The 23130-nt window shown below is 38.0% G+C and overlaps 1 protein-coding gene across 2 annotated transcripts in view; it reads left to right on the forward strand.

Moving 5' to 3' along the window:
- TPK1 (thiamin pyrophosphokinase 1) overlaps window positions 1–23130 on the forward strand; it is a 306395-nt gene that overhangs the window by 129009 nt on the left and 154256 nt on the right. For both annotated transcript variants that reach the window (XM_027715024.2, XM_027715028.2), the window contains one exon: window positions 12812–12884. In XM_027715024.2, the coding sequence (XP_027570825.1) occupies window positions 12812–12884 (73 nt within the window). The remainder of the gene's footprint in view (window positions 1–12811; window positions 12885–23130) is intronic.

Below are 23130 nucleotides of genomic sequence, written 5' to 3' on the forward strand. Positions count from 1 at the left end.
AAAAACTGTTGCAGTGTGAACTGCACCTGAGCTTCATCGCTGCTGGGAGAGAGTGGGTGTGCTGCACCTCCTAGAGTGCATGGAGCTGAATTTAAAGGTGGAAATGATCCAAAATCTTGGTGCCTTTTTATCTGTCTGTCAGTCCAAATTCCAGTTTGTTACTAGCTGTCTAGCTGTAACTGGCTGGTGCAGGCTTGTTTTGCATCAGAACTTACCAGGTATTTAACAGTCTAGGATTTAGGCAATGGCTTTGCTTATAACAAAATAGAGTTCTCTCTTAATCTTCAGGAGGACTTTATCTCCAAGGACAATTACAAAAATAACCTCAGTGGCAGTTTTTCTGCCATTGCAATAAAATATGGGTCTCTTACCTCATTATCAGAGAGATAGGTTTAAACCTCCTAACTTTATATATTTTTCAAAAACTTATTCACCTATGAATTAATATCCTGCTGGTATTAAAATGTGTTGAAAAAATTATCTAGTAGTGAATTTTACACTGAAGGAATGGGCCACACTGTCATTCAGAATCTTGCTCTTCCATTGAATGACATCTCTAATGATGGCTACGTGTCATGTCACCTGTGGTGATTTTCATGCTACTCCCAGAGCACCTCACTATACACTGATTCAGAGTGTCTGATTCACAGCTCATCTGTGCCTAGTCTTTTCCAAAGCATTTCCAATGCTGCATCCGTTCAGAGTTCTCCTCTCCCTTCTTTGTAGTGTACGTGCTGCAGATGGTAGCAGGAGTATTAGACCACTGAATTCTTCCCTGAGGAGCAACTACTATCACTGTATGTAATGGGAGTAGCTTTTAATAAGAACTCATCATTGCATTTGTATTATTTATGGGTAGATCTGTGTCCTTAAGATCTATTTCTCATCCTATAAGAAAAGTTAATTAGTGTGTTGAAATTTAATAAAAGATTAAGTCAAAATGATAATGACAATAATAGAACTTAGTAGAAAAGTAGTTAAGGGTTTTTTAATCATAATAAATTGTGAAGTTCATATGGGGGTATTGTTAATTATTTTTTTTTAATAATAAGCAGGGCACCAACAGCACCAGAGTTTACATTAAATTTCTTTTCAGCTACTCTACTTGATAGAAAATTACTTGTACAGAGGCCAAGACGGGGCTTTTTTGGACTATGTGTTACTTATTGACAATGAGGTGTTTTTTGTCTGAGAGTGGTTTTATCCCTCGCAGGCAAAAAGAGGGAAAGGAGGAGGACAGGGGAGGGGAGAGATTGAGAACAGAGAACTCTATAATATCATGTGTACTTTTGTAATATTTCTAATGCCTCAGTCGTGTGTGCAGGTTTTTTCTGTGATTACCATTTATAAAAAAGCACAAATCTATACATTGACCTGCCTGGATTTGATATCTGCCAGGTAGGTAGTTATCTAAATGCTATCATTTGTGCTCTAATTGGCAGTAGACTAAATGATGCAGGTACAAACAGGAGGACTAGCTCAGGTTCTCTTCAAACCTTCCCTCCACAGTATGATTTCCTTGCTTTTGCTAGACCATTAATAAGGACAGCCAACTTAAGTCATAGGCAGGAGGAGTTTGGTAGGTGGGTCCCAGCTACAGTCTGGTATTGAAAGCTTAAAGCAGTAGTAGCACACACCTACTTGCTCTACTGAAAATACACTGTAGCACCTTAGTCTGACTAATAGATCGGGGCGGGGGGGGATGGTGGGGTGTGCAGAGAAGATGGACAGACATACGCATTTGTTTCTTAAACACAGTTAAGACTGATGCCTTAAGCCCCTAATGGTTTTTGTTTTTCTAATAACCACGTTTTGTTCCGAAAACGAGTGCAGCAGCACAGCAAGTGCTGCCATCACAACTACTCTACTACCAGTCTCTGAGCTGTTTTAAAGCTAGATCAGATTTATATACACTTCAGTCAGCCGAGTTCTCAGTGTAGCCTTGAAGACCCTTCACAGTGCCCTTTTCGTTTCTCTTGGTCATGCTTGCATCTTTTGGGGGGGAGGGGTTGGATTTTATTGTGGTTTGGTTTTTTGTTATTTTTTTCCTAGCAAGGATTATGTGCTCATTTTAAATGTAGTAAAATATAACAATTTTATTTCCTCTTCTGATCTACCAAGTCTGAATGTAAGCATGACTTTGCTTCTGAACTTGAGTTTTGCGCTGAACTCCTTGTGGGTTCTGACTCACCAGCTGAGTTGCGTGTATCTGTGCTAGTTTCAGATGGAGCTGATACAGAGCTTCCCTGTCCCTGGAGGGGAGAGATACTGGTTGAATAGGCCAGCAAGGCTGTATGTGTCTGGATTTGAAGGATTGGGGCCTAGTAAGGATTTTAGCACATGCATGCGGATTCCTGATGTGCTTATTAGTGATATATATATAGTTGAGACTTCGCAGTGGTAGAAGTCTACTAATGTGATCTGAAGGAAGTATTATTTGCAGATCTTGACCTCTTGCAGAAATTTGCTGCCTTGATGTATTTATTATCCCTGGACTTTTTCAAGGCCAGGTTGGATGGGACTTTGAGCAACCTGATCTAATGGAAGGTGTTGCTTCCCATGGCTTGGGGATTAGAACTAGATGATCACTCTTGTGATTATGAAAGCCATTGTATGTTGTGCTTAGGATCAGTGTTTCCTTGGGAAGATTAGTTTAATAAGCAACAGGTGAAATTTGTGTTGATCAAATGAGTGCAGTGTGTCCTTGGTAGCCACTACACAGGTGTGGGATAATGTCTGAGAGGAGATAGCCTGCTTCGTGTTTTTAATATTTATCAGCTGTGGGCTAAATTGTGAAATAACTAATATAGACTATATCCTTAGCTTCTGTAAATTATCTTAGCCTGATTAGCTACTAGTGAGTTATTCCAGCCTTGGACAGTAGCTGAAGATAGGAAAAGGTTATACCTTCTGTGTATCTCTGTGGCAGCTGGTGCTTTCAGGGAGTTAAGGAAGCTCTGAGAAACAAGAAGGACTTCAGGATTTGACGTGGTACTTTGGCCATTGCAAAATTTAGGTTCTTTCCCCCTAATGAATATTTCCCACCTTTACACTAGATACCATGGCTGTGTAATTGCTCTCTCTCCTTTTTAGGTAAGCCATCCAGGGACATGCAGGAAGCTTCCCTATGGTGGTAATGACTAACTTCTAAAAAGGTCTTTCTTTTGGGAGGCATTGGAAGATGTGCTGACTGCCAGGAGGAGGAACCTGACTGCAACTAACCTAAAGGAGAATGTTAACAGCTAAAATAGCATGTTTCCTTGTACTCTGGAGTCTTTTGGAAAGCAGACAGCTCATATAGTGGCCAGGGTGAAACTGCAGCAGGTTTTTTACATTACTAGGTTTCATTACATGTAGGTTTGTTCACTAATGAACAGTGGAAAGAAATAAAAATTTAGATCTGGCAAGCCCCTTTCAACCAACCATTCTTTTGCATCTGTTAAGGTGCAGAGCATAGGTATGAACTTACCTCTTTAGTATAGCAGTTTAAGCGTTTTACAGAAGAAAATGTCAAGAGAGCTGATTTTTCATTAGATGAACACATTTCGTCAGTTCCTCATTCTTTATCCCTTAAAAATGTAGAACAAATAAAACCTTGTTAGAAAAACTATTTCAATTAAGTACATCAGGCTGTGATCAGAAGGTAGATTTATTGATACATGAGAGTAGCAGCTTTATTTTGTTTCTTAATTTCATCCATATGCCAGGTAACTATAAAAGGTGGGTTTGTTCTTTAATTAGAGCTTTATCAGAGGCATTTTAATTGCATCTGTGCTCATGAAAATGGTCTTTGAAGTATTTCTAATCTTACTTGTGAAAGAGAGAACTGTTTGTGTGTATTCATACCTTCTGACTTAGTTAACTAAAATATGGCCCTGGTACTTTGTAGAGTTGGTGACACTGTAAGAAAGGTTAAAAAAGGATTAAAGTGAGTAGGATCTCTGCCAGCTGCAGGAGCCTTACCCAGCTGTGATTCTCCAGCCCACTGAAGACAGGGACATTAGTATATTAAATAGTTTTCCACGAGTTCCTTCAGAGTTCAAGGCCCACCTTTCACCTTTTCAATCAGTAGGAACCTTAAAAGAATTTCTATTAAACTTTGCAATACGTTGTTGTCTAAATCACAAGTTTCAGAAAATTAAATAGGGTCATCCATTGTACAGCTAAATTGTGGAGAAATGTGAGTATACCTCCTTGAGTTTATCTGATGAAAATGAGGATGCTTTTTGGTAGGGGTTACTCAGCATCAAATAGAGCCCAGCTCTCATTTTGTATGCACATTTATCTTCTTCTCTCTCTCTAATTAATGCTGCTGTACTGTGCTGGGCAAGAGGTGCAGGCACCTTTTGAAATGCTAATGCTCCAGTGGAATATCCTGGTTCTCTGTCAGCACCAGAGAAGCTACAGCAGAGGTCAGCAGCAAAAGGTTTAATAAAACTTCTGCCTCCCAGTGACTGACCTGATTTCTACCATACAGAGACAACAGACTTCAAACAGCTGTCCGTTGTTGTGTGTCTTGTCTCCATTCCTTGCCTCATGGGCTCACATTCCCTAAAAACATTGAGTAATACGTTCTGTCCCTCTGTGTAGTCCAAGTGTTTTCAGGATTGTCAATACATTGTTTCTCTGCAAAATGTTATGTACCTTATCAGTGTAAAGGCTCAGAACCTAAAGAAATTATATTAATGTATTTAAGGTACTCAAGCACATCTTCACCAAAAATAAAAAAAGAGTCAGAAGTTTGCTCAGTGACTACTCTACAGGCAATCAGAGTCCAGGATAGGAAACATTGTGTGGAATCAACTTGGCCTTTCAGAAGTTGTGTTTTAATCAGATGTTCTGGTTTCCTCCTTAAGACTTTTTGTCTTCTGCATGGGTGTTTTTTTAATAAATTTTTGTATGGCAATTCACCTTTTAAGTCTGATCTTCCTCCTTATTGATAAGTGCAGAGATGTCTCTTTTCTGGCCATGAAACAAAAATTCAATCTATAAAATGTAGGTGGAAATCGGAGAAGAAAATGCAGGCCCAAACAGGAGAAGCATAATTAAAACTTTTGAAAATCTACAGATTTCTCCTTGCCTGCTTGGAACAGGTTGCTCAGTAAGGGGATAAATCTCTTCTCATTGCACTCACAAGTCATCATGTAGAAAAGACTAAAGGATTTCTGATGCAAGCTACTTACTGCAGTTTCAAGCCTTGAAGAAGCAAAGGGCTTCTTCAGACTCAACCTACCCTGCACAGGTCTTCTTCGCTGGATTTGGAAGTATGTGAACAGATCCTAAACTCAGGACAGGAGGTACTTAAGGTACTCATGAGAGAGTAAGTAAATTAAGGGATGCAAGGAAATCCCAGTGAACATCTTTCACGCATAACTGCTTTCTGTTTGATTGTGCTTGACTTTTAAGTGTTCGTAGTGGTGTGAAAGTTCACAGAAAGGACACTTAGAGTTTAAATACTAGTAATCAAAACTGACTTTTAAAAGTGTATAATGAGTTTGCAAGCCATACTGGAGGCTTTGTTAGTAACTGTCTGATTAGGTGGAAAAATGTAATCTGCCTGTTTCTAGCACTTCTGGGAAAGAAGAGAAATCGTCTTGTCTTGGAAAAGTTTGTTCTCAGTTTGGAGCAGCAAAATCCAGCTTTGGTGGCATTCCATAAAGAAACCCTGAGCCAGCTATGGCTTCTAGTTCCACCTTTTTGAGACTATTTTCTAAATCTCAGTTTGTGTAGTTTGTGACTGCTTTGACCTAAGTTTACCACATTTTATATCCCATCCTATTGACTCTTCACATGCAGTATAAAATGTTAATAAACAATGTCCCTTCCTTTAATGTAATGGCTGATTTTTCTCAATTTTCTGACCAAATTCTGCCATCTGTTACTTTGACATGAAAACAGGAAAAACAGTTTTGGGTGTCTCTTCAGCCTCTTATCTTCACAGTGAGTCAGATCTTCTCGTTTGTCAGAGGTTACGGTGCTCATCTGCTCCCCTTTCCTCTGGCCTTAGGTCCTAGAAGACTAGAGTCTGGCACTTCCAGAAGTGTTCTTATGCTTTCCCAACCTTTCCAAATCATGTGCTCATGAGTGACTCATGCTGAAGCACTGGAACTTGTTCTCCTACTGAGTTAATATGCTGTCCTGAGCCTGCTACCCTGTGCAGGATGAAAATTCACAGCTCGAATTTCTTTTTCTAAATTCCTTTTGATAAGAATCCAACAGCAAAACATAGTGCTTGAGCCTGTGCAATGCTGAGTTGTACTGAATAGCTTCAGCTTTAATTGGCTCTAAGATCATACACTGCAGACATGTATCCTTTATTTTAAGCAATGCTTCAGCCTGTGAGTAATAAAAACAAAGGCACAGGTACTTAGCAGCAGTCTCTGGGAGTTGCTTGTCCTGTGCACACTGGGTTTTTCATGAAGTATGTGTATTTACCTGAACACAGGGGGATGTTCAGCACCATGGAAAACAAGTGAAAAGTTCTTAAATCTTGGAGTATGACTTTATTTTGTACTGTATCGATTGTAACTGGAGAAAAGTTTCAAATATTGACTATTAAAAAGAAAAATGCAGCAGTTTTAGCCATCATTAATGCTCATCTTTGTCACTGAGGAATAGGGTTTTGAGGCAGGGTGTAAACGGCTTGTTATTTGTAATGATATTTGGAGAGAGTTGGTGTCTACTGCAGATGTCCCCCTGATGTGTGCTTTGCATAGCAGTTTGAGCTGAAGGTAATATGTTCTCCAATTTATTTCAGATATTTTTTTATTATTTGCAAGGTGACACTGCATACCAGGCAAGCATAAATGAATGCATTACTGCCTTCAAATCTTCACACACTTTTATCTTTTTCTTTAAATCATAGGGTTTGCAAATGAAATAATATTTATATGCTCTTTAATACTAAGCTCTTTAAAAAGTAAGGAAAAAAGAGGTTGTTCTTCAAGGTTGCCAAATAATCCAAGTACTTTTAACCACAGAACTGTCTGACTGTAATACACAGATTTGCTAATAGTCTGTGGAAAGAATTCTGGTTATCTGTGTATGGCTTGATGTATGCATATATTTGCTTTCTTTGTTAAATTGGGGTCTGCAGTACTGTTGCTGTACCCCTACCCTTTTTTTTTTCCTTTTTTTTTCCCTCTTTTTTTTTTTTAATTTGTTAAACCACATCTGGATTTATTGTAGTGTGCAAAGTGCTGTTTGGAAATTATGTTCTGTGTAAGCAACTGCATAATAAACATTAGGGTTTATTAAGGTCTTTGAAGAAGGCATGGGCAATTGTTGAGGGGTTTTTTGTTGTTGTTTTTTTTCAAATTCATACAGTACTAGCACATCCTTGTCAGTGCCACCCTAATACAAATATTGTATAGTGATAAGGGAGGCTTTAGAGGCTTTGGGGGTTGAAATAACAGTAATGTGAACCATGGAGTCAGAAAAAGTAAGCTTACTGACTTCAAGACAGTCTTGATTGGGAAGTAGAGAGTGAAGGAACTAAGGACTGTGAGTGAGATGTTTTTTAAAGGTCTGATGATAATAAGAAGTTATGGGATCATTAGTGGGATCTGTTCAAGATGAATCAAAGCCAAAGTCTTTTCTATGGTCAGTTTGAAGTTCATTAATTTTACTGGTATTGGTGTTTGGCTTCTGAGCTTCAAGTGTGATGCTTACATTTGGTAACCTTGAAGATAATACCATGAAGGTATTTATAGATTGAATAGACATTAACTCTGAATATATCTTGCAATCTGATATTTCTCCTTTCCCCTGGAACTCACCTCTGTACAGCTAGTTGGGACATCTGAATATGCTACTCTAAGACAATATATTAATGGCATCTATTTGTGCTGTACATGTCTCTGGCAGTTAAAAAGGCACTTTGATCGTCACAGCAGATAACAGTATACTTTTGACAGATTTAAACAGACTTAAAACCTTTCTGATGAGGGCAGCCCTCACTTATACTTCCTGTCAAGACTGACAGTCAAGAGGACAAGCTAAAAGTGCACCTTAACAGTTAGCAAACGTGGATTTGGGGGAATTAATTTATGTTTGTTGGGGTTCTTTTCTTAAACTATTATTTTAATATTTATCCTGAAGTAATGCTAGAGAGTTTTGTCGCCTGTATTCTCAACTAGTAGATGCTTACAAAAGTCAAAGCTGACTTTAGTGACTTTGCTCCATGTTCAGTCTACAGCATTTTATCTTCACTGAACTTCTTTTCTACAGGGATGTAGCTTGTATGGGTGTGTTAGTCCAGGGTAAAAGGCACCTGTTTGGAAATTTATTTTTAGCAGTGAAGAAAAAGCATGGGGAATCCACTCTGTGCCCTCAAAATTATGCAGCTGGGACACATATGCTTTGTCTATGTGGGATTATTTCCTGTGCTGTAACTGAAGGAATCAAAGGGTACACAGATACTGCCTTTAAATGTTCATATCTCTGATGTTAACATTTGTTTAAAAAAGGTTAATTGCAGGCAATTATGTGCTAAAGGAGCTACATCACAAGAAAAGTCAGTAGTACTAGGAAACTGTAACTTTGAATTAATGATAGAACTGAGCAGTTGTGCCAGAGCATTTTATTTAAGGAGGCAGCACATTTTTCTTATTATAAACTGCTAAAATGTGATGGGTTTGCATGAGTTTTTGGTTTTTTTTTCTTTTTCATAAATCTTAAAAAGGCATATTTAACACTTCACACTGAATTCTGAAAGTGAGTGAATAAAGAAGCAAGTATTCCGATGTTTTAAATTTAACACACTGTTTGTTAGTGTTGAATATTTAAAAATAATACTACTTCTTGAATTAAACTGTGTCTATTAGATGGATCACTTGAAGGCAAAAGGCACAGTTGTGCTTACTTAGCATGAGAGCCTCAAGAGTTTAAATAGCTTGTGTTTATTTTTGTAATCTGTGTCTATGATAAGAATCCATTCCTGCTTTATGGTACTGGTGACTAAAAATTTATTGGTGTATCTTGAAACTATGTCAAACTTGCAGGAATCTGTCCTTTTTTCCCCCCTACTTTCCAGCCCAGCATCCTGGGAGTTCATAAAACTGTTCAGTTAACGTTCAGCCTTTATCCAATTTGTATAAATCCTCTAGCTGGGATCTGTCTCAAAACTGGTGAGAAATAGTGCTGTTTTTTCTTGGTAAGCTAGCTAAACCACTAAAGATTTCACATTGAAATTATGGGTTTTTTTAAAAAAAGGTTGCATAGACGAAAGATAAGCAGTCTCTATCAAAGTGCCTTCCAGTCCTTATCTGAAAGTAATCCTGGCCCTCCTGACTCCATACTCTTTCAGACAGTTGCAGTATGATTCTAAAATACCCTCATAAGAAAAAAAAAACAAACCAACCAAACAACAACAAAAAGCAACAACCTAAATCCAAACAAAATAAACCCCTTGACACCCCAAAAAAAAGGAAAGAGAATGAGAAGAGAAAGGAAAACTCCAGTTGACCCAAAACCTCTGAAGATTTTTTGTTGCCCAGTTCCTGGTGTTATGCTGCTTGACAGCCCTAGAAAAGACTTGGTAGACTAGGCTGATCTTACAAGAATTTATACTTTCAGTCCCATTAGGATTAAGGAGTTGGCTCACTCCTGATAAATGCCAATATAAAGCAGCAGAGAATCAAGCCAGCTGAGCTGGTCATGACCTTATATGCATAGTGATAATTAATAGGTAATGAGACTGGTATAGCATGGCTCTGAAATGCGGTAGAATACATCATCTAGACTGTTTAGAAATTACAATTTTAAATCACACTTTAAGCAGGAATTAAAGACATCTTTTGCCATCATGGGCAAAAAAGTTAGTCCTTCACTAAAGAATGTGTGCCATATGTGTCACTGAAATATGTAATCTTCAATACAGTTATGCAACAGAATAAGAATTATTCATGAATTTGAGGTCAGAGGGTAGGGAAACATGGGTTAGACTAATATAATACCTGTTTTTAATCTGTACTTTAAATAAGGGCAGCTGTTTTAAATTTCATGGAGAGACCTTTCTTGTTCTCGTTACTTTTGTCCTGAGATAATTTGTTCCACTCACATAGTAGTAAGCTTGATGTGTGAATCTTCCAAGCCTGTTCTCCTGCACTACTCTGTATTCAGGAGTAAATACAAAACTATATGAAAACAAGCAAGTGAAAAAACAATTATTACAAAATATGCATGAGTTACTTTAGTAGGATTTTTTTTTCCATATATCTCTCTCTCAACTATTTCTCCTTTTTCTATATCAGCTAGTGCTAATCTTCTATGAGGGTACTCAGTCAAGGACATCTCTTCACACAATGACTCTTCTTCACTTGTGTTAATTGGAGAAGAACCTTGACTCAATTCTGCTCACCTGGATGAGGCAATTTGTTCCACAGAACTCAAAAAGGACTGTCTCAAATGCAGTCTTTGACTCTGTACTGAGTGTTGCCTTGCTTTTTATTGGTTTTCATAATCAGTGAGCTACAAAGAGCAGCCATCCTCCCTCTGAAGATAAAGTGGATTTACTCATTTTTTTTAATTCATCAGGCATGACTTTCTGAGCTTTCCTTGTTTCTGGTGTTTTTAAAAGGGAGGAGAAGAGAAGAAAGAACTCTTCTCTTCATAATCATTAATGTGAGGCCTAGACTTTTTGAAATTTTGAAGTTCCCAGCCACAATTCCTTATTCCCTTTAGTAATTTCTGGTTTTGTGGTTGCTCCAAGTGAACAATTTAGAGAGGGTGTTTTGAAAACGGACACAGTGCTTCCTGACAGAGGAGACATGTTCAGGCAGTGCAGCCAGGACCTCTGGCAGAGCCTATGGGAGACACAACCGAAATTCTTGTTCTTCTGCCTGTAAAAATTTAAACACAACTTCAACTAGCTTTATTTCATGGAAATTATTTACTTTGGATGAGAACAAAAGCTGTGCAAAAGTATTTGATTCTGAGAAGATATATTTTTTGACTAATTCTGCTCCCATTTATACCTCTCGAAGCACTCAGGAGAAGGGGTTGATTATTTAAAAGCACCATGATCTATAGCTGCTGTAGAGGGAAAAAAAAAGAAAAAAAAAGACAAAGACACTTTTGGAATTATGTATAGCATTTCAGTAAGAGAAACAGCTTTTTCATCAGTGGATGTGTATGTCATACCAAGTTGGCTTTCCATGACAACTGGCTGCTCTTCTTCCTGCCCAGCCTGCTGGAACATCTCCAGAACTTGCATTCAAGGCCACTGAAATGCCTAGAGTGAGTTTACTTTTAATGGCTCTGCTTCAATCAGGAAGAAATAATTAGAAAATAACAAATTGAAAGAGAGTACCTGCAAATTTTTAGGCTTGGTGTATTCAGTAAATATTTCATTAGGAAACTCATGGAAAGGTAAAAAGGCAGCAATTAAAAATTTAATTTTTGAAAATGTGGTATATTTTGTACATTACAAAAGTCTTACAGTGAAGGAGCAAACCTAATTTTCTGGTTAGCTTTTGCTGGTTTTGAACCGTACTGTCTGGGGCATATGAAACAGAGCACTGAAGCATTTGCATTTCTCCTACTTGATTTCTGTGTCCTCAAAAAAACCCATTGCAGAAGGGACTGCCCTTCCCACCACTGCAAGCGTGGGAGCATCACTTCTGAAGGGATTAGTTTCAGAACATATCCTTTTATAACAGCCTTAGTAAGAGTAGAGAGCAGTGAATTTGAAATGCCGTAGTTGCACATGACCTAACTCACAGCAATTGTACTTACCAGCTTCAGCTGAAGCAGCTTTCAGTTTTCAAAGAAAAGGGTGGCCAGTGACCATGCGTCTCCTTTGAAATCTTTGCCAGAACATGAGTTTTTTTTATAGGTTTTACCGATAAGGAGACTTTGTAGACCCTTCAGCATTCTTCTAAAATCATGAAGCAGAAAAATTGGCAACACTTTCACCCCTCTTCTTAGCTGCTTCTTAAATCTAAAGGAATTGTGCAAGGTGGAAAGCTGTATTTCTGTGCTGGGGTTTTGGGTTTTTTGGTTGGTTTGTTTGGGGGGTTTTGTTTGTTTGTTGGTTGTTTTTTTTTCAAATAATATTCTTAAACTGTTCTTTCTATTGCAGAGTTTTTCATTATGAATTTGATAAGAATTTATACAATAAATATTTTAAAGCATTCTGCAATTTAAAAACTACAAGAAGCAACTTGAGATAAATATCACAAAATTATTTCCATGTGCTTTGCAGCAATATTACTGTTTGAATGATGGTCAGGAGTTGAAATGGAGTTCATACACATTTTGTACATCGAAGATATGAGTTAAAAATCACTGAGCATTTGGCTTCTATATTTTGGGAGTATTTTTAATAATCTAGAAGAGTAGAAATGAGATGACATCACTAACAACTAAAATACAAATCCTTGAAACATTTATGGCATACCAGCTGTCGAAGCATCATCATCATCATCTTCTGACAAATAACATTCTCTGAAGCTTGATGGATAGCACTCTGATATGCTGTGTCAAATACTTTGCTGACTGAATGATACATCTGAAAAATATTTGAAAGTTGTCTTTCTAAAACCGGACAGATACAAGTCTTGCCTTACTGACCTAGAGAGGTATAAGAGATGTGTAGCTCCCTCAACAAAGAAGGGATAATAAATTTACCAGTTTTATGTTTTGTCTTACCTTATTTTGTATCACTTCATATCACCTCTTGTTTTAACATGCTTTTAAGGAACTCCTAAGAGATTAATGCTTGTACCCCTTAGTACTCTTGAGAAAATAAATATTAAATGTAATAAAATGGATTAATTTTTCATTTCACTGCTCATTACTTTCCTTTCAGCTTTTTGCCTGATTACATCAGTGGTGATTTTGATTCCATTCAGCCTGAAGTCAAGGAGTTCTACAAGGTCAAGGTAAATTAAATCTCTCTGATGAATTTTTGTGTGATATAGCATTGTAAGATCCAACCCATTAGTGCCCCCATTGGTCATTAAGTAATTCTGGCTTCGTTGGTTTCTTTAAGGCTGCGGTTGTGAAGCACCTTACAAGCCCAGAGGTTAAGCTTCATGTGATACTGTACTAATGCTTAAAGTAAACACAGGAGGTGCAGTACTGCCTGTGTAGGGTGACTTTTCATAGCATGAGGTGAGGAAATAGATTGTATGTTGCTAGAGTAATGAGTAATGAGAAGCTAGGATAAAACTTTCTGAAAAATCTGACTTCCTTTGCATGGTGAGATACAAAGAAATAAAGATTAACTTGTCGTAATTCTCACCTGGCTGGCACCTACAGACATTCTAGAGAGAGTTTCTCTGTTTGTTATTTGTATGATATGACTTTACCTTTTTTGAGGAAAGCTGCAGATGGAGACATCTGTCTCTTTCCTCACCCACTGAAGCACTGAATTACACCTGACTACTTCTGCTTCACCAGTGCAGTGCCCTCCTTAATGTGTTATTGGATAAATTCCTGCATATGTTAATTTATTTCCAGTGTAGCCACCATGTTTCCAGTGAGCAACATAAATGTAAACTCACTTTGCTTACCTTTGCCACAGGCTGCACTTGCAAGAGGAGTAAGTGTTTCATCCTTGTGAGCTAGTTGATTTACTCTGCTGCTATTCAATGTGTGAAAATGAAATTTGCCTGAAATCTTCCCTAATGGACTTGGGATGAAATGGTTAGAAAAAAGGTTTCATACTGTGAGGGGTGGGCTGGAGGAGTGTGTGGAGCTGGATGGGTTTTAGTCCCTCTCTGAACACTGTAGAGTTTTATTTCCATGTTCTACCCCATTTTTTAGAAGGGAGAAGTGTGTGATGGCAGTTCATATTAGGAGAACAGCTCAAGAAAAATGCTTGTGCATCTTTAAATTACAGCTTGGGAAGAGAAAATAAAATAAAATGTTTGGGGTTAATGCTATTCATTACAGGCTGGAAATTCATGATCTGTTAATGAATACAGAAACCACAAAAACCACTGCTCTGTTTGGTGTAGTCATGGGCAACCAACGGTATCAATACAGGCTGGGGGATGAACAGATCGAGAGCAGCCCTGCTGAGAAGGACTTGGGGGTGCTGGTGGATTGGAAGCTGAACATGAGCTGGCAATGCAGTCCAGAAAGTCAGGTGTGTCCTGGGCTGCATCAAAAGCAGAGTGGCCAGCAGGTCAAGAGAGGGGAGTCTGCCCCTCTACTGCACTCTGGTGAGAGCCCACCTGGAGTGCTGTGTCCAGCTCTGGGGTCCTCATCGACCTGGAAGGACATAGACCTGTTGGACCGAATCCAGAGGAGGGTCACCAAGAGGATTAGAGGGGTGGAGCCCCTCTCCTATGAGGAAAAGCTGAGAGAATTGGGGTTGTTCAGCCTGAAAAAGAGAAGGCTTCAGGGTGACCTAATTGTGGCCTTCCAAGTACCTGAAGGGAGCCTATGAAAAAGCTTGGAGAGGGACTTTTTACAAGAGCATGTAGTGACAGAACAAGGAAGAATGGCTTCAAAGTGAAAGAGAGTAGATTTAGATTGGGTAGGAGGAAGAAATTCTTTACTATGAGGATGGTGAAGCACTGGAACAGGCTGCCCAGAGAAGCTGTGGATGCCCCATCCCTGAAGTGTTTAAGGCCAGGCTGGATGGAGCTCTAAACAACCTGCTCTAGTGAAAGGTGTCTCTGCCCATGGCAGAGAGGTTGGAACTGGATGTTCTTTAAGGTCCCTTCCAACCCAAAGCATTCTATGATTCTATGATTAATGCTTAAATAAACAGCATGGTGGTAGGTAGGAAAGTCCTACCAAAGAATGCAAGTTAAGGATCATTCAACAGAGAGATGGAAGAGGTAGAAGGTGGAAGAATACAGTAGGGTATGGAAAGGGATAAGCTAAGGTAATGGATATTACACTTTTTCACAGTTATTACTTTTCTGGCCATAGCATCCCTTTTGTCAGCTCAGTTGCAACTTACTGTTGATATGCAGGTTGCATCTTCTCTATGAACACATAGTGAACAATTCTGCTTCATACAGAGTTAATACATCTGTGCAAGTGCTGAGCTGATAGCCTGTAAAGAAAGCAGTAATTCATCAGGATTGTAAAGGTGTAATGAACAGAATAATCTAATCTACAAAATCCTTGCCTGGGGTCCTCATACAATGCAGTTAGACTTTAGGATTTTAATTTTGTGTGTACATGGAAAGAAAAATAATGTTTTTGCATTTTTTAATTAATTTTCCATGGTCAGAAAATTAGAATGGTAGATACAGGTGAGTGTCTAAGGATATCTTGAGCAAAAAATATAATAAAACACAGAATTTGGAGAAAGTTGTATGTTTCTTCTATTGTAAAACATCTTGTTCATTAAAGCACTCTCTGTAGTCCAGACAATTTCCAAAGTCACTGTCTTTTGGAAATACTGTATGTGTTCATGACCCAAAATGTATTAGGGATACTTAAAACAGGCTGTGAGAGAACTTCAGGTGAGTAGATCAGTGTAGTACTATTGACATTAGGGAAGTATGTAGCAGCATGTTGTGAGTTAGGGTAGCTTCCCATACCATCCTTCCTTACCAACAGGCAGATTACACCCAGAGACAAGGTAAGCCACTATCATTAGAGAATTTTACTGTATTGTTTCAAGCATTCTCTTTTATCAATTGTTTTTATTTTTTTATAAAAGCTACCTCTATGGGCAGAAATTGATACATCATGGCTTTTTTTATCTATCTGACGATAGCATGCCACTGCTAAGAGGAGTTACTTTTTCACAGTAAAGCTTATGGACATTAATTATTGAGTTAGAAAACATAATCGTATGCAAGTGTTTTTTTCAAAGACAGACGAGTGTAGTGCTGAGTAAGAAGCAGAAAGTATTAAACTCAGTGTGTGAAACTAATTATGGTTCTGTGAAGCATTGTCTATAGGCAGTTGTATCATCATCACAAAACTGTAACAACCTGACTCTCCATCACACCAGCTTCATGCCAGGAGGTTGCTCCTGGACTTGGAAGGCTTTCTACCTCGTTGAAGTGATGAAAGCAAGAGCAGTATATGCCACTACAGGAAACATTATTCCTGAAGTTTTACTAGGGATATCTTTAAGCCACTTCCTCTGGTGTGGCTTGAGCAAGGATTTACATGATAAGTGTTTCCATTTCCCCTTTAGGAGGACAATCACCATTGTATAGGGGAACCTTATTTTTATCTCTGTTAGGTGTGGTGTGCCATATTTAGTTAAGAGCTTAAAGGCACAAGTGCTGTGTTGGAAAGTAACTGTGTAATAGACTTACTAGTGGAATGTGGATATGTTGTCCTTCTGGGAGAGAATAAGTAAGCATGCATCAGAAGTTATTCAGCTTTACTCTTATTTTCTGTGGTCTTAGTTTTGCCTCATTGACTTGTCAAGGATATGCTTGTAGTCTTTTATTCTTTATATTAAAAGATTAGTGATTATTTCCCCCATTTCTCGGAGTTAAGTAATGTTAAAACTGGATAAAACTGCACCACAACTGGAAATGAAGTGTCGTATTTAAAATTTCCTTTTAAAATCATATTGCACTATAAATGAAGGATAAAAAAGAATAACAATTCAATATTCTTTATTCTGTGTATTTTCTGTCATTGTTAAAATAGATATTGAGAAGAGGTTTTGTACTTTCATGATAAATACACATGTTCATATGATCCCATAATAGATGCACTGGCAATCTTTCTCTGTACAGTCTGAAGTGCGTTGGAAATGACACTGTACAAAGCAGGGAGGATTTGTGGTGATATTTCTGTCATTTCAGTTTCATCTGTTTCTTGCTTTAGCTGAATGTTTCTATTATTGAAACCTTTCAAACATTACTTTGAAGTTAAGGCAACCATTTGTATTGTTATGCCTCAAACAATGTTGTTTCTGAAGTTTTGAGACCAAAGACATTATCTAAAATTATACCAAATCTGTACTTATGCCTAGAAGCAGAAGGTTGAATCCAGTGCCCTTTGAAATCCAGATTATGCTATTTATTAAAAATCCAGTTTGGCTTTTCTGCTAGGTAAACTTCATGTGCTTTGAAAGGCTTCTGTAAACTTAATAGGCTTTACTTCAGATCTGTAATTAAATGCTATAAAATTATTTACAAATCTAGTTTTTTTCCTATTCTCCTTTCAAGACCCATAGAGCTGCTTATTTTTGCAGGCAGTTCTGCGGCTATAGCACATTCTCTTTCCTATTTCCATTTCCAGGGTGTAATGTTTATCAGGGCTGTAGAAATGCTTAATAGGTATGGTGTGAGTATTGTCTTTTTGTTCTGTGATGATGCATCTATAATTAGATTTACAAAATGTATTTGTAGCACTGATATATTGCTTGTATGTCTCTCTAACTTCTACACTTTCTCGCTAACCTGCATGTTTTAATGCTGTGTTCCCTGCTTGCTTTCCGAGGCCAAACTTTTTAATAATTTTGTGAAATCCCAATATTAATTGATTTATCTCAGTTATATTATTATAATTTAAGACACAAAACCATTGAGTTTTTCATGACTATTTTATCTTTTATCCCTGAATGTTAGTTTGTTTTCCTAAAACTAATTTTTAATATAGGTTGGGACTTCAGATATTAAAACATTCAACTCGTTTAGAGCATTCTTGTTACATTGAATAGTTTTCTAAGAAAAATATGGTTCATTTTAGACCCTGATTCCTTTGTGAGAGGTTTTAAGGTTTCAGAAGGAGCTGCAAAAATTGTGCAGGTGGATCTGAGACAGTTCAGTCTTGCTATTAGACTGATTACTTCTGCTTGACATTCCCCACTTTAGCTTTCAAGCAGTCCCTTGCTCTGTGTGTCCTGCTGAAGATACCTTTGACAAGCATAAAAAGTGCTATGCCTACCTCAGTTCAGCTTCTGATGTGTTAAGGGTGCCCAGTGCCACCTGGACTTAGATCAATCTTTTTCTACTGAGGTACATTCATTGAAAGAGCCTCAGTGTCTTAATATAGATAGAGGTTCAAGTCAAGATGATTTATAGGGTTGGGATGGTCCTGTTATTAACAGTTCAAACTGTATATGACTGTATGCAATTTAGGATTTTAGACTGGAAGCTTTCTGTATGCCTTAGTCATGTAATTATTCAACAGTAGCTTTCATAAATGGTTCCATTCTTGAATAGTACATCGGAGGTCTTGTCAAGACTGTGTTTCCAAGTGACTTGTCTAGGTGAATCTGGTTATGTGATTTCTTATTCATGCTAAATGAAAGTAATATCACAGTGTTCCAGATATGTCATGAATTTGTAAGAGAATCTGTGCTTGGTGGCACATTTGTTAAGGTGAACGTGACAGACAGTCATACTAGGTCAGACTAAAGGTTCATTCAGTCAGTGTCTGGTCTCAGCTGGGCCAGTACAGAATACCTTTGAAAGTATATGTATACACAGTGGGGCTTCTTTAATACACTTTTCCATCTCTCTGTAATGTACAGCTTAAAGATTTCCTAAGTCAGAGGTGGTATTTTTGTGTTCAATAGCTTCATAGATTGATTTAATTTTCCCCAAAATTCATCTACTCACTTTTCTTCAAAATATGTAGATGATACTGCAAGTATCCACACAAAAAAAAAAAAAAAAAAAAAAAAAGACTGCAAGCGTCCCCAAAAAAAACCCTTGGCAATAATTTTCCCACTTCAAGTGTTTACAGAGAATTATAATCTGTCTTTTGGATGTTATTTTGGTTTCGTACTAGACTTTTGATAGTTACATTTGAGTCTCCTGAATTTTTGTATTGTGATAAAGAGTGGATAAACATACTTGAACCACCTTTTCATTGCTGTTCTGATTGTATTAACATGATTGTGTCTAGCATTCCTGTAGGTATGTAGGGGTGTATGCACAACTATGTCAATCAAACATATGCCATCAAACTTATGGCCTAAAATTATGTACAGCCTGTACAGATGTTTTGTGTCCTGCTGTGTTAATATATGTATAATGTCTGTATGATGTCCTGTTGAAAAGAATCTTCCTTAATGCAAAGGACTCCAGGACAAACAACCCCCCAAAAAATCTCTGTCCATTTCTAAGATCACTCTTTACACTTTCACTAAGGTAGCAGTTTACAGAAAACAATTTATCTGTTTAAATGCAGATGAGATTTGTGGGGACAGGGAGGCAGAGAAGGCACAAATCAAAACAAATTCAGTTATACAGGCCTGCATCTTTCTAAGCAATATGTGTTCTTTATATCTGGGAGTTGCGCATCACTCCTTTTGAACCTGAAGAAACAGCTAAGACCTATCTGTTGTAGGATCAATATAATATTGAGATTCTGAGAGTTTTGAGGTCATTGAGAGCTACTCTGTGTGTTTATTAGGGCCTGAGTCAGTCCTTAATTTATCCAGCAAGTTTGTGAATGCAATTTGATCAAGTTCTCATTCCTTAAAAAAAGTGCTACTCTATTTTCCTTTGCAGTATTTTACTGCTTGTAATGTAGCCTTTGGAGACAACATATAGAAATTAAGAGATCAAACTTTTATTAGAGGTGGTTTGTCTTTCTTTTACTTAGGTTTGAAATGACAATTTGCAGTTTCTTGCTTTCTTCTCACAAATGCTTTAGCTGAGGCTCAACTGCTTGAATACAGAATATGCAAGAAAACAGTGCACCGTATAACAAAAATGATGCTGGTGGTATTTTAGTCTTGCATCCAATTTCAGTTTAATATTATGTTGCAGTATGAGATTTATTTCTCCTTTCCATTGGTTATGGCCCGAGGAAGGGAAAGGCTAGAATCTATATTACATTAGACATTTGAGTTACTTTCAAGAGTTTTAAAAAATTTAATCTGATGTTAATCTCTGAAAGAAGTCATTACTCTGGTCTGTCAGCCTGTGATGGAGAAAATAACAGAAAGGTTTAAAAAAATAGAAAGGCGTTGAATTAGCTTCATTTCCAATGCAAGGAACAAAAAAAGAGTTTTAAACAATGACAGCTTAATCTGGAGAAGGAAATTGAACAGTTATTTTGTGATTAAGCCTCTTCACACAAAAGAGATAACTTTGATATGGTACTAGTGGCTAAAGACTCAGATGATACGTCCTTTTAGATGTAAGTAGGATTTATACATCCATCTTTTCTTTTTGGAGAATATAAGAGAAATTTGTTCCCAAAGCATGGGGCTCAGTGCCCTTGCCTATGGACCTCTAATTAGAACAGTATCCAATGAAGCTGCATAACCCACAACCTCACGGCTCATCAAACATAGCTGCACACTCAAGTTCAGTTCAAATGCCCGGTGGGATTTATGAGTTTGATTCTGTTGTGCGGCAGCTCATGAGCTAGCCAAAGCACAACTCTGGCGAGTGACTGGTACACAAACCTGATCATTAACCAAGAAAAAGATCCCCAAAATCCTGATGCTACAATTTTCAAGTATTTTGAGAAGCAGCTTGTCAGCCTGTGCAAATGATTCTATTGTGCATCTTGTCAAATAGCAGGCAGCTCTCATTTCAGCAGCAGAGTGAAAAGATGCAATCTGTTGTTCATTTCAAAGTAGGAAGGTTTGCAGGTGGGCTCAAGTGGGAGAGGATGAGGAGGAGTGCTTCCAACATGCTTTCAGGGACCTGCAGCAAGAATTTTGGTGAGTGAGTTCCCTTGCTTTAAAAAGGAGCCTGTAGACTACTCAGGATCATTCTCCTTACCCTCCAGACTCCAGAGGCAGATCCACCAAGGCCACCATAATCTTTGCTTCTTCAGTTTGACACCTGTGAACTTTAAAAGGCATAATAAATTGGGATACATGATAGAGAGACAGTATGTCTTAGCTTACCATAACGTTGCTCTTGTGGTGCTTACACTTCACTTACAGAAATACAATTGCAAAACCTCAAGGATGACAATCCAGATGGAATAAGGTTGGATTTGTTCTGTTTGTGTTCACACAGATAAGTGTTCTACAAGCCAACAAATGGAAGAGAGAAAATTATGTATGTTTTTCAGGTAGAGGAGTTAAATGCTTTTGTAGCTTTTCAGTGAAACAAAATATGAGCTGAAGTTGCCAAATTTGAACTTACCTGTGTTAATTAACTGAATCATGGAAGTGTAAGGTTATTTATAAACCAAGAGAGGGGTAGAGTCTGGCAGAAAAGTTCAGGTGAAGCTTCTGGAGCACAGGTAGTTATTTTTACTAGTTCAATTTTGAGTTAGTCAGAAGCATGAAAAATACAAGGTTTGTTTTTATAGCTGCACTCAGAAATAGGGCAAGATGGTAAAAGTTGCATTTGCATATACCAGGAGGAAACTTAATTAATAAAACATAACTAACTTCAATGGAAGTTTGAATATATTTACAGTAAATTTACAGGTGTTAAGACTATTTTGTCCAAATTTTTCAGCAGCTGCTCCTGTAATGTATAATGTGTCCAAGCATCCACTAGTGATGTGTTTGGATCCTACCTCAAAAGTACTTCTGAGACATAAAATATCAGCCTTTGCCTCCATTCTGTCTTCAAAACAAATTTGATTGTATTTCTTGGGACTTTAAGATACATTTCCCAGTGGAAATATTAACAGGTACAGTAGTGGAGCACACTAGCATCAGAATGTGCTCTGTATCCTGTATTTATTGCACGTTTTTGGAGCAAATAAGTGTACTCATATTACCTAATATACCTGCAGAGGTGCATTTCTGATCTGGCACTGACAGTTGTTTCACAGCTGAATGTGAGGAAGGTCTCTAGAGTGATTAAAAAAAATCTTTTCTTTAATGAGGTTACGTTCTTGATATCTTCAGCTCATCCCAGACTAGAAGTGGGCCATATGGGGGGAGGAAACTGCCAATACCACACTTCAACTTCCATTTTATTCTCCCACTCATGAGGTAAAAGAGACAGTGTTGAGGGGGTCTGTCACTCCTTTAAGTGTTTTTCCATCTTAAAAGCTCCATTACAATTCCAAAACAGTTCTGCTCCCAATAGACCTTGAGCAAGTATAGTTTGGTTTGAGGGGCAGGGTGTTGCAAGGGACATTTTTTTATCAACAACAATGGAATCGACTCACACAGACTCCAGAATAAAAATATGTTTGGCTTGATCTTGGACAGGGGTAGGGATAAGTTTTCAAATATTTTTTGTAATTTTTTGAGTGTTTGGACAAACCAACTCCTCCTCTCCCCAGGCAGTTATGGATTCAAGCACATGCCTTTCCTTTATTACCAAGTTTAAAGTGCTCTTCATGCTTCAGCCCTTGTACCACCCTCAGTGCACTGAAATAACTGGTTGTGGCCAGACTCAGTTTCTTTCTGCTTTGCTCCCCTTCTGTAGAAGAGCACCCTTCTAGCTGTGAACCTTTGGAGTTTCAGTGCCTTAAATGTAAACCAACCTTTCTCCTTCATGGGAAAGTCTTTTTGAACGCTTTTTCATCAAAAATAACTGGTTTGTTCCGATTGACTGCAGTCCGTGATGAAGTGTTGATTGTAGTCCTTGGCACCAACCTTCCAAAGAAAGTGTCATGCTGTGCAGCACGTCTGCAGGAGGCATGGCTGGCCGGTGTCCTGGTGTGAAGTGCTGTTCCCATCCAAGTCAGTGGCAGTTCTGCTGATTGTGACAGGACTTTCAAGATGGGTCCTCCCCGTGGCAGGCATCCGCAGAGAGAAGGCCAAAAGCCGTGATAATACCTCAATTCACCTTTTAGAGTTAATAAAAGGAAGTAAGTGATGAATTTGAAAGCTTTTCCACTTATTTAAGGCTATGACAAATAGTGAGGCTTTCAGGATTTTGAAAGGGGGCAAAATGGAGATTACACAGCGTTAAGAGTGAAAGTCAGTGATTCTCCATTGATTTTGCCTTCCTGTAGAGAATACAGGACAGCCCTGTGTAATGTTTTTGTGTGTCGATAATATGCCTAAGTACCTCACAGACCTGAAGTGTGAGTAGATGGGTAGGTAGAGAAATAAATTGATATGGGAAAGAGAGAGTAATTGCATTTGATGTTTTTTTGACACGATCTTCTTGAACTTGGTTCTATATAGTGTGAAAAATGTAAGTATGGATTGACAGCTTACAGATGCTGTAGAATAGGTCAAAATTCCTTGTGGCAGGAGGAGAGTGTGGTGGAGCAGGAGACAGGCATCAGTGTACAATGAGTGGTTAGATTTGGAAAGGAAATAGTATAAAAAGTTTAAGGTCCCTTAGGGAGCACTAC

The sequence above is a fragment of the Pipra filicauda genome, unplaced genomic scaffold, assembly GCF_003945595.2.
Source record: "Pipra filicauda isolate LSUMZ 115617 unplaced genomic scaffold, ASM394559v2 scaffold137_size4652046_pilon, whole genome shotgun sequence".
Classification (NCBI taxonomy): domain Eukaryota; kingdom Metazoa; phylum Chordata; class Aves; order Passeriformes; family Pipridae; genus Pipra; species Pipra filicauda.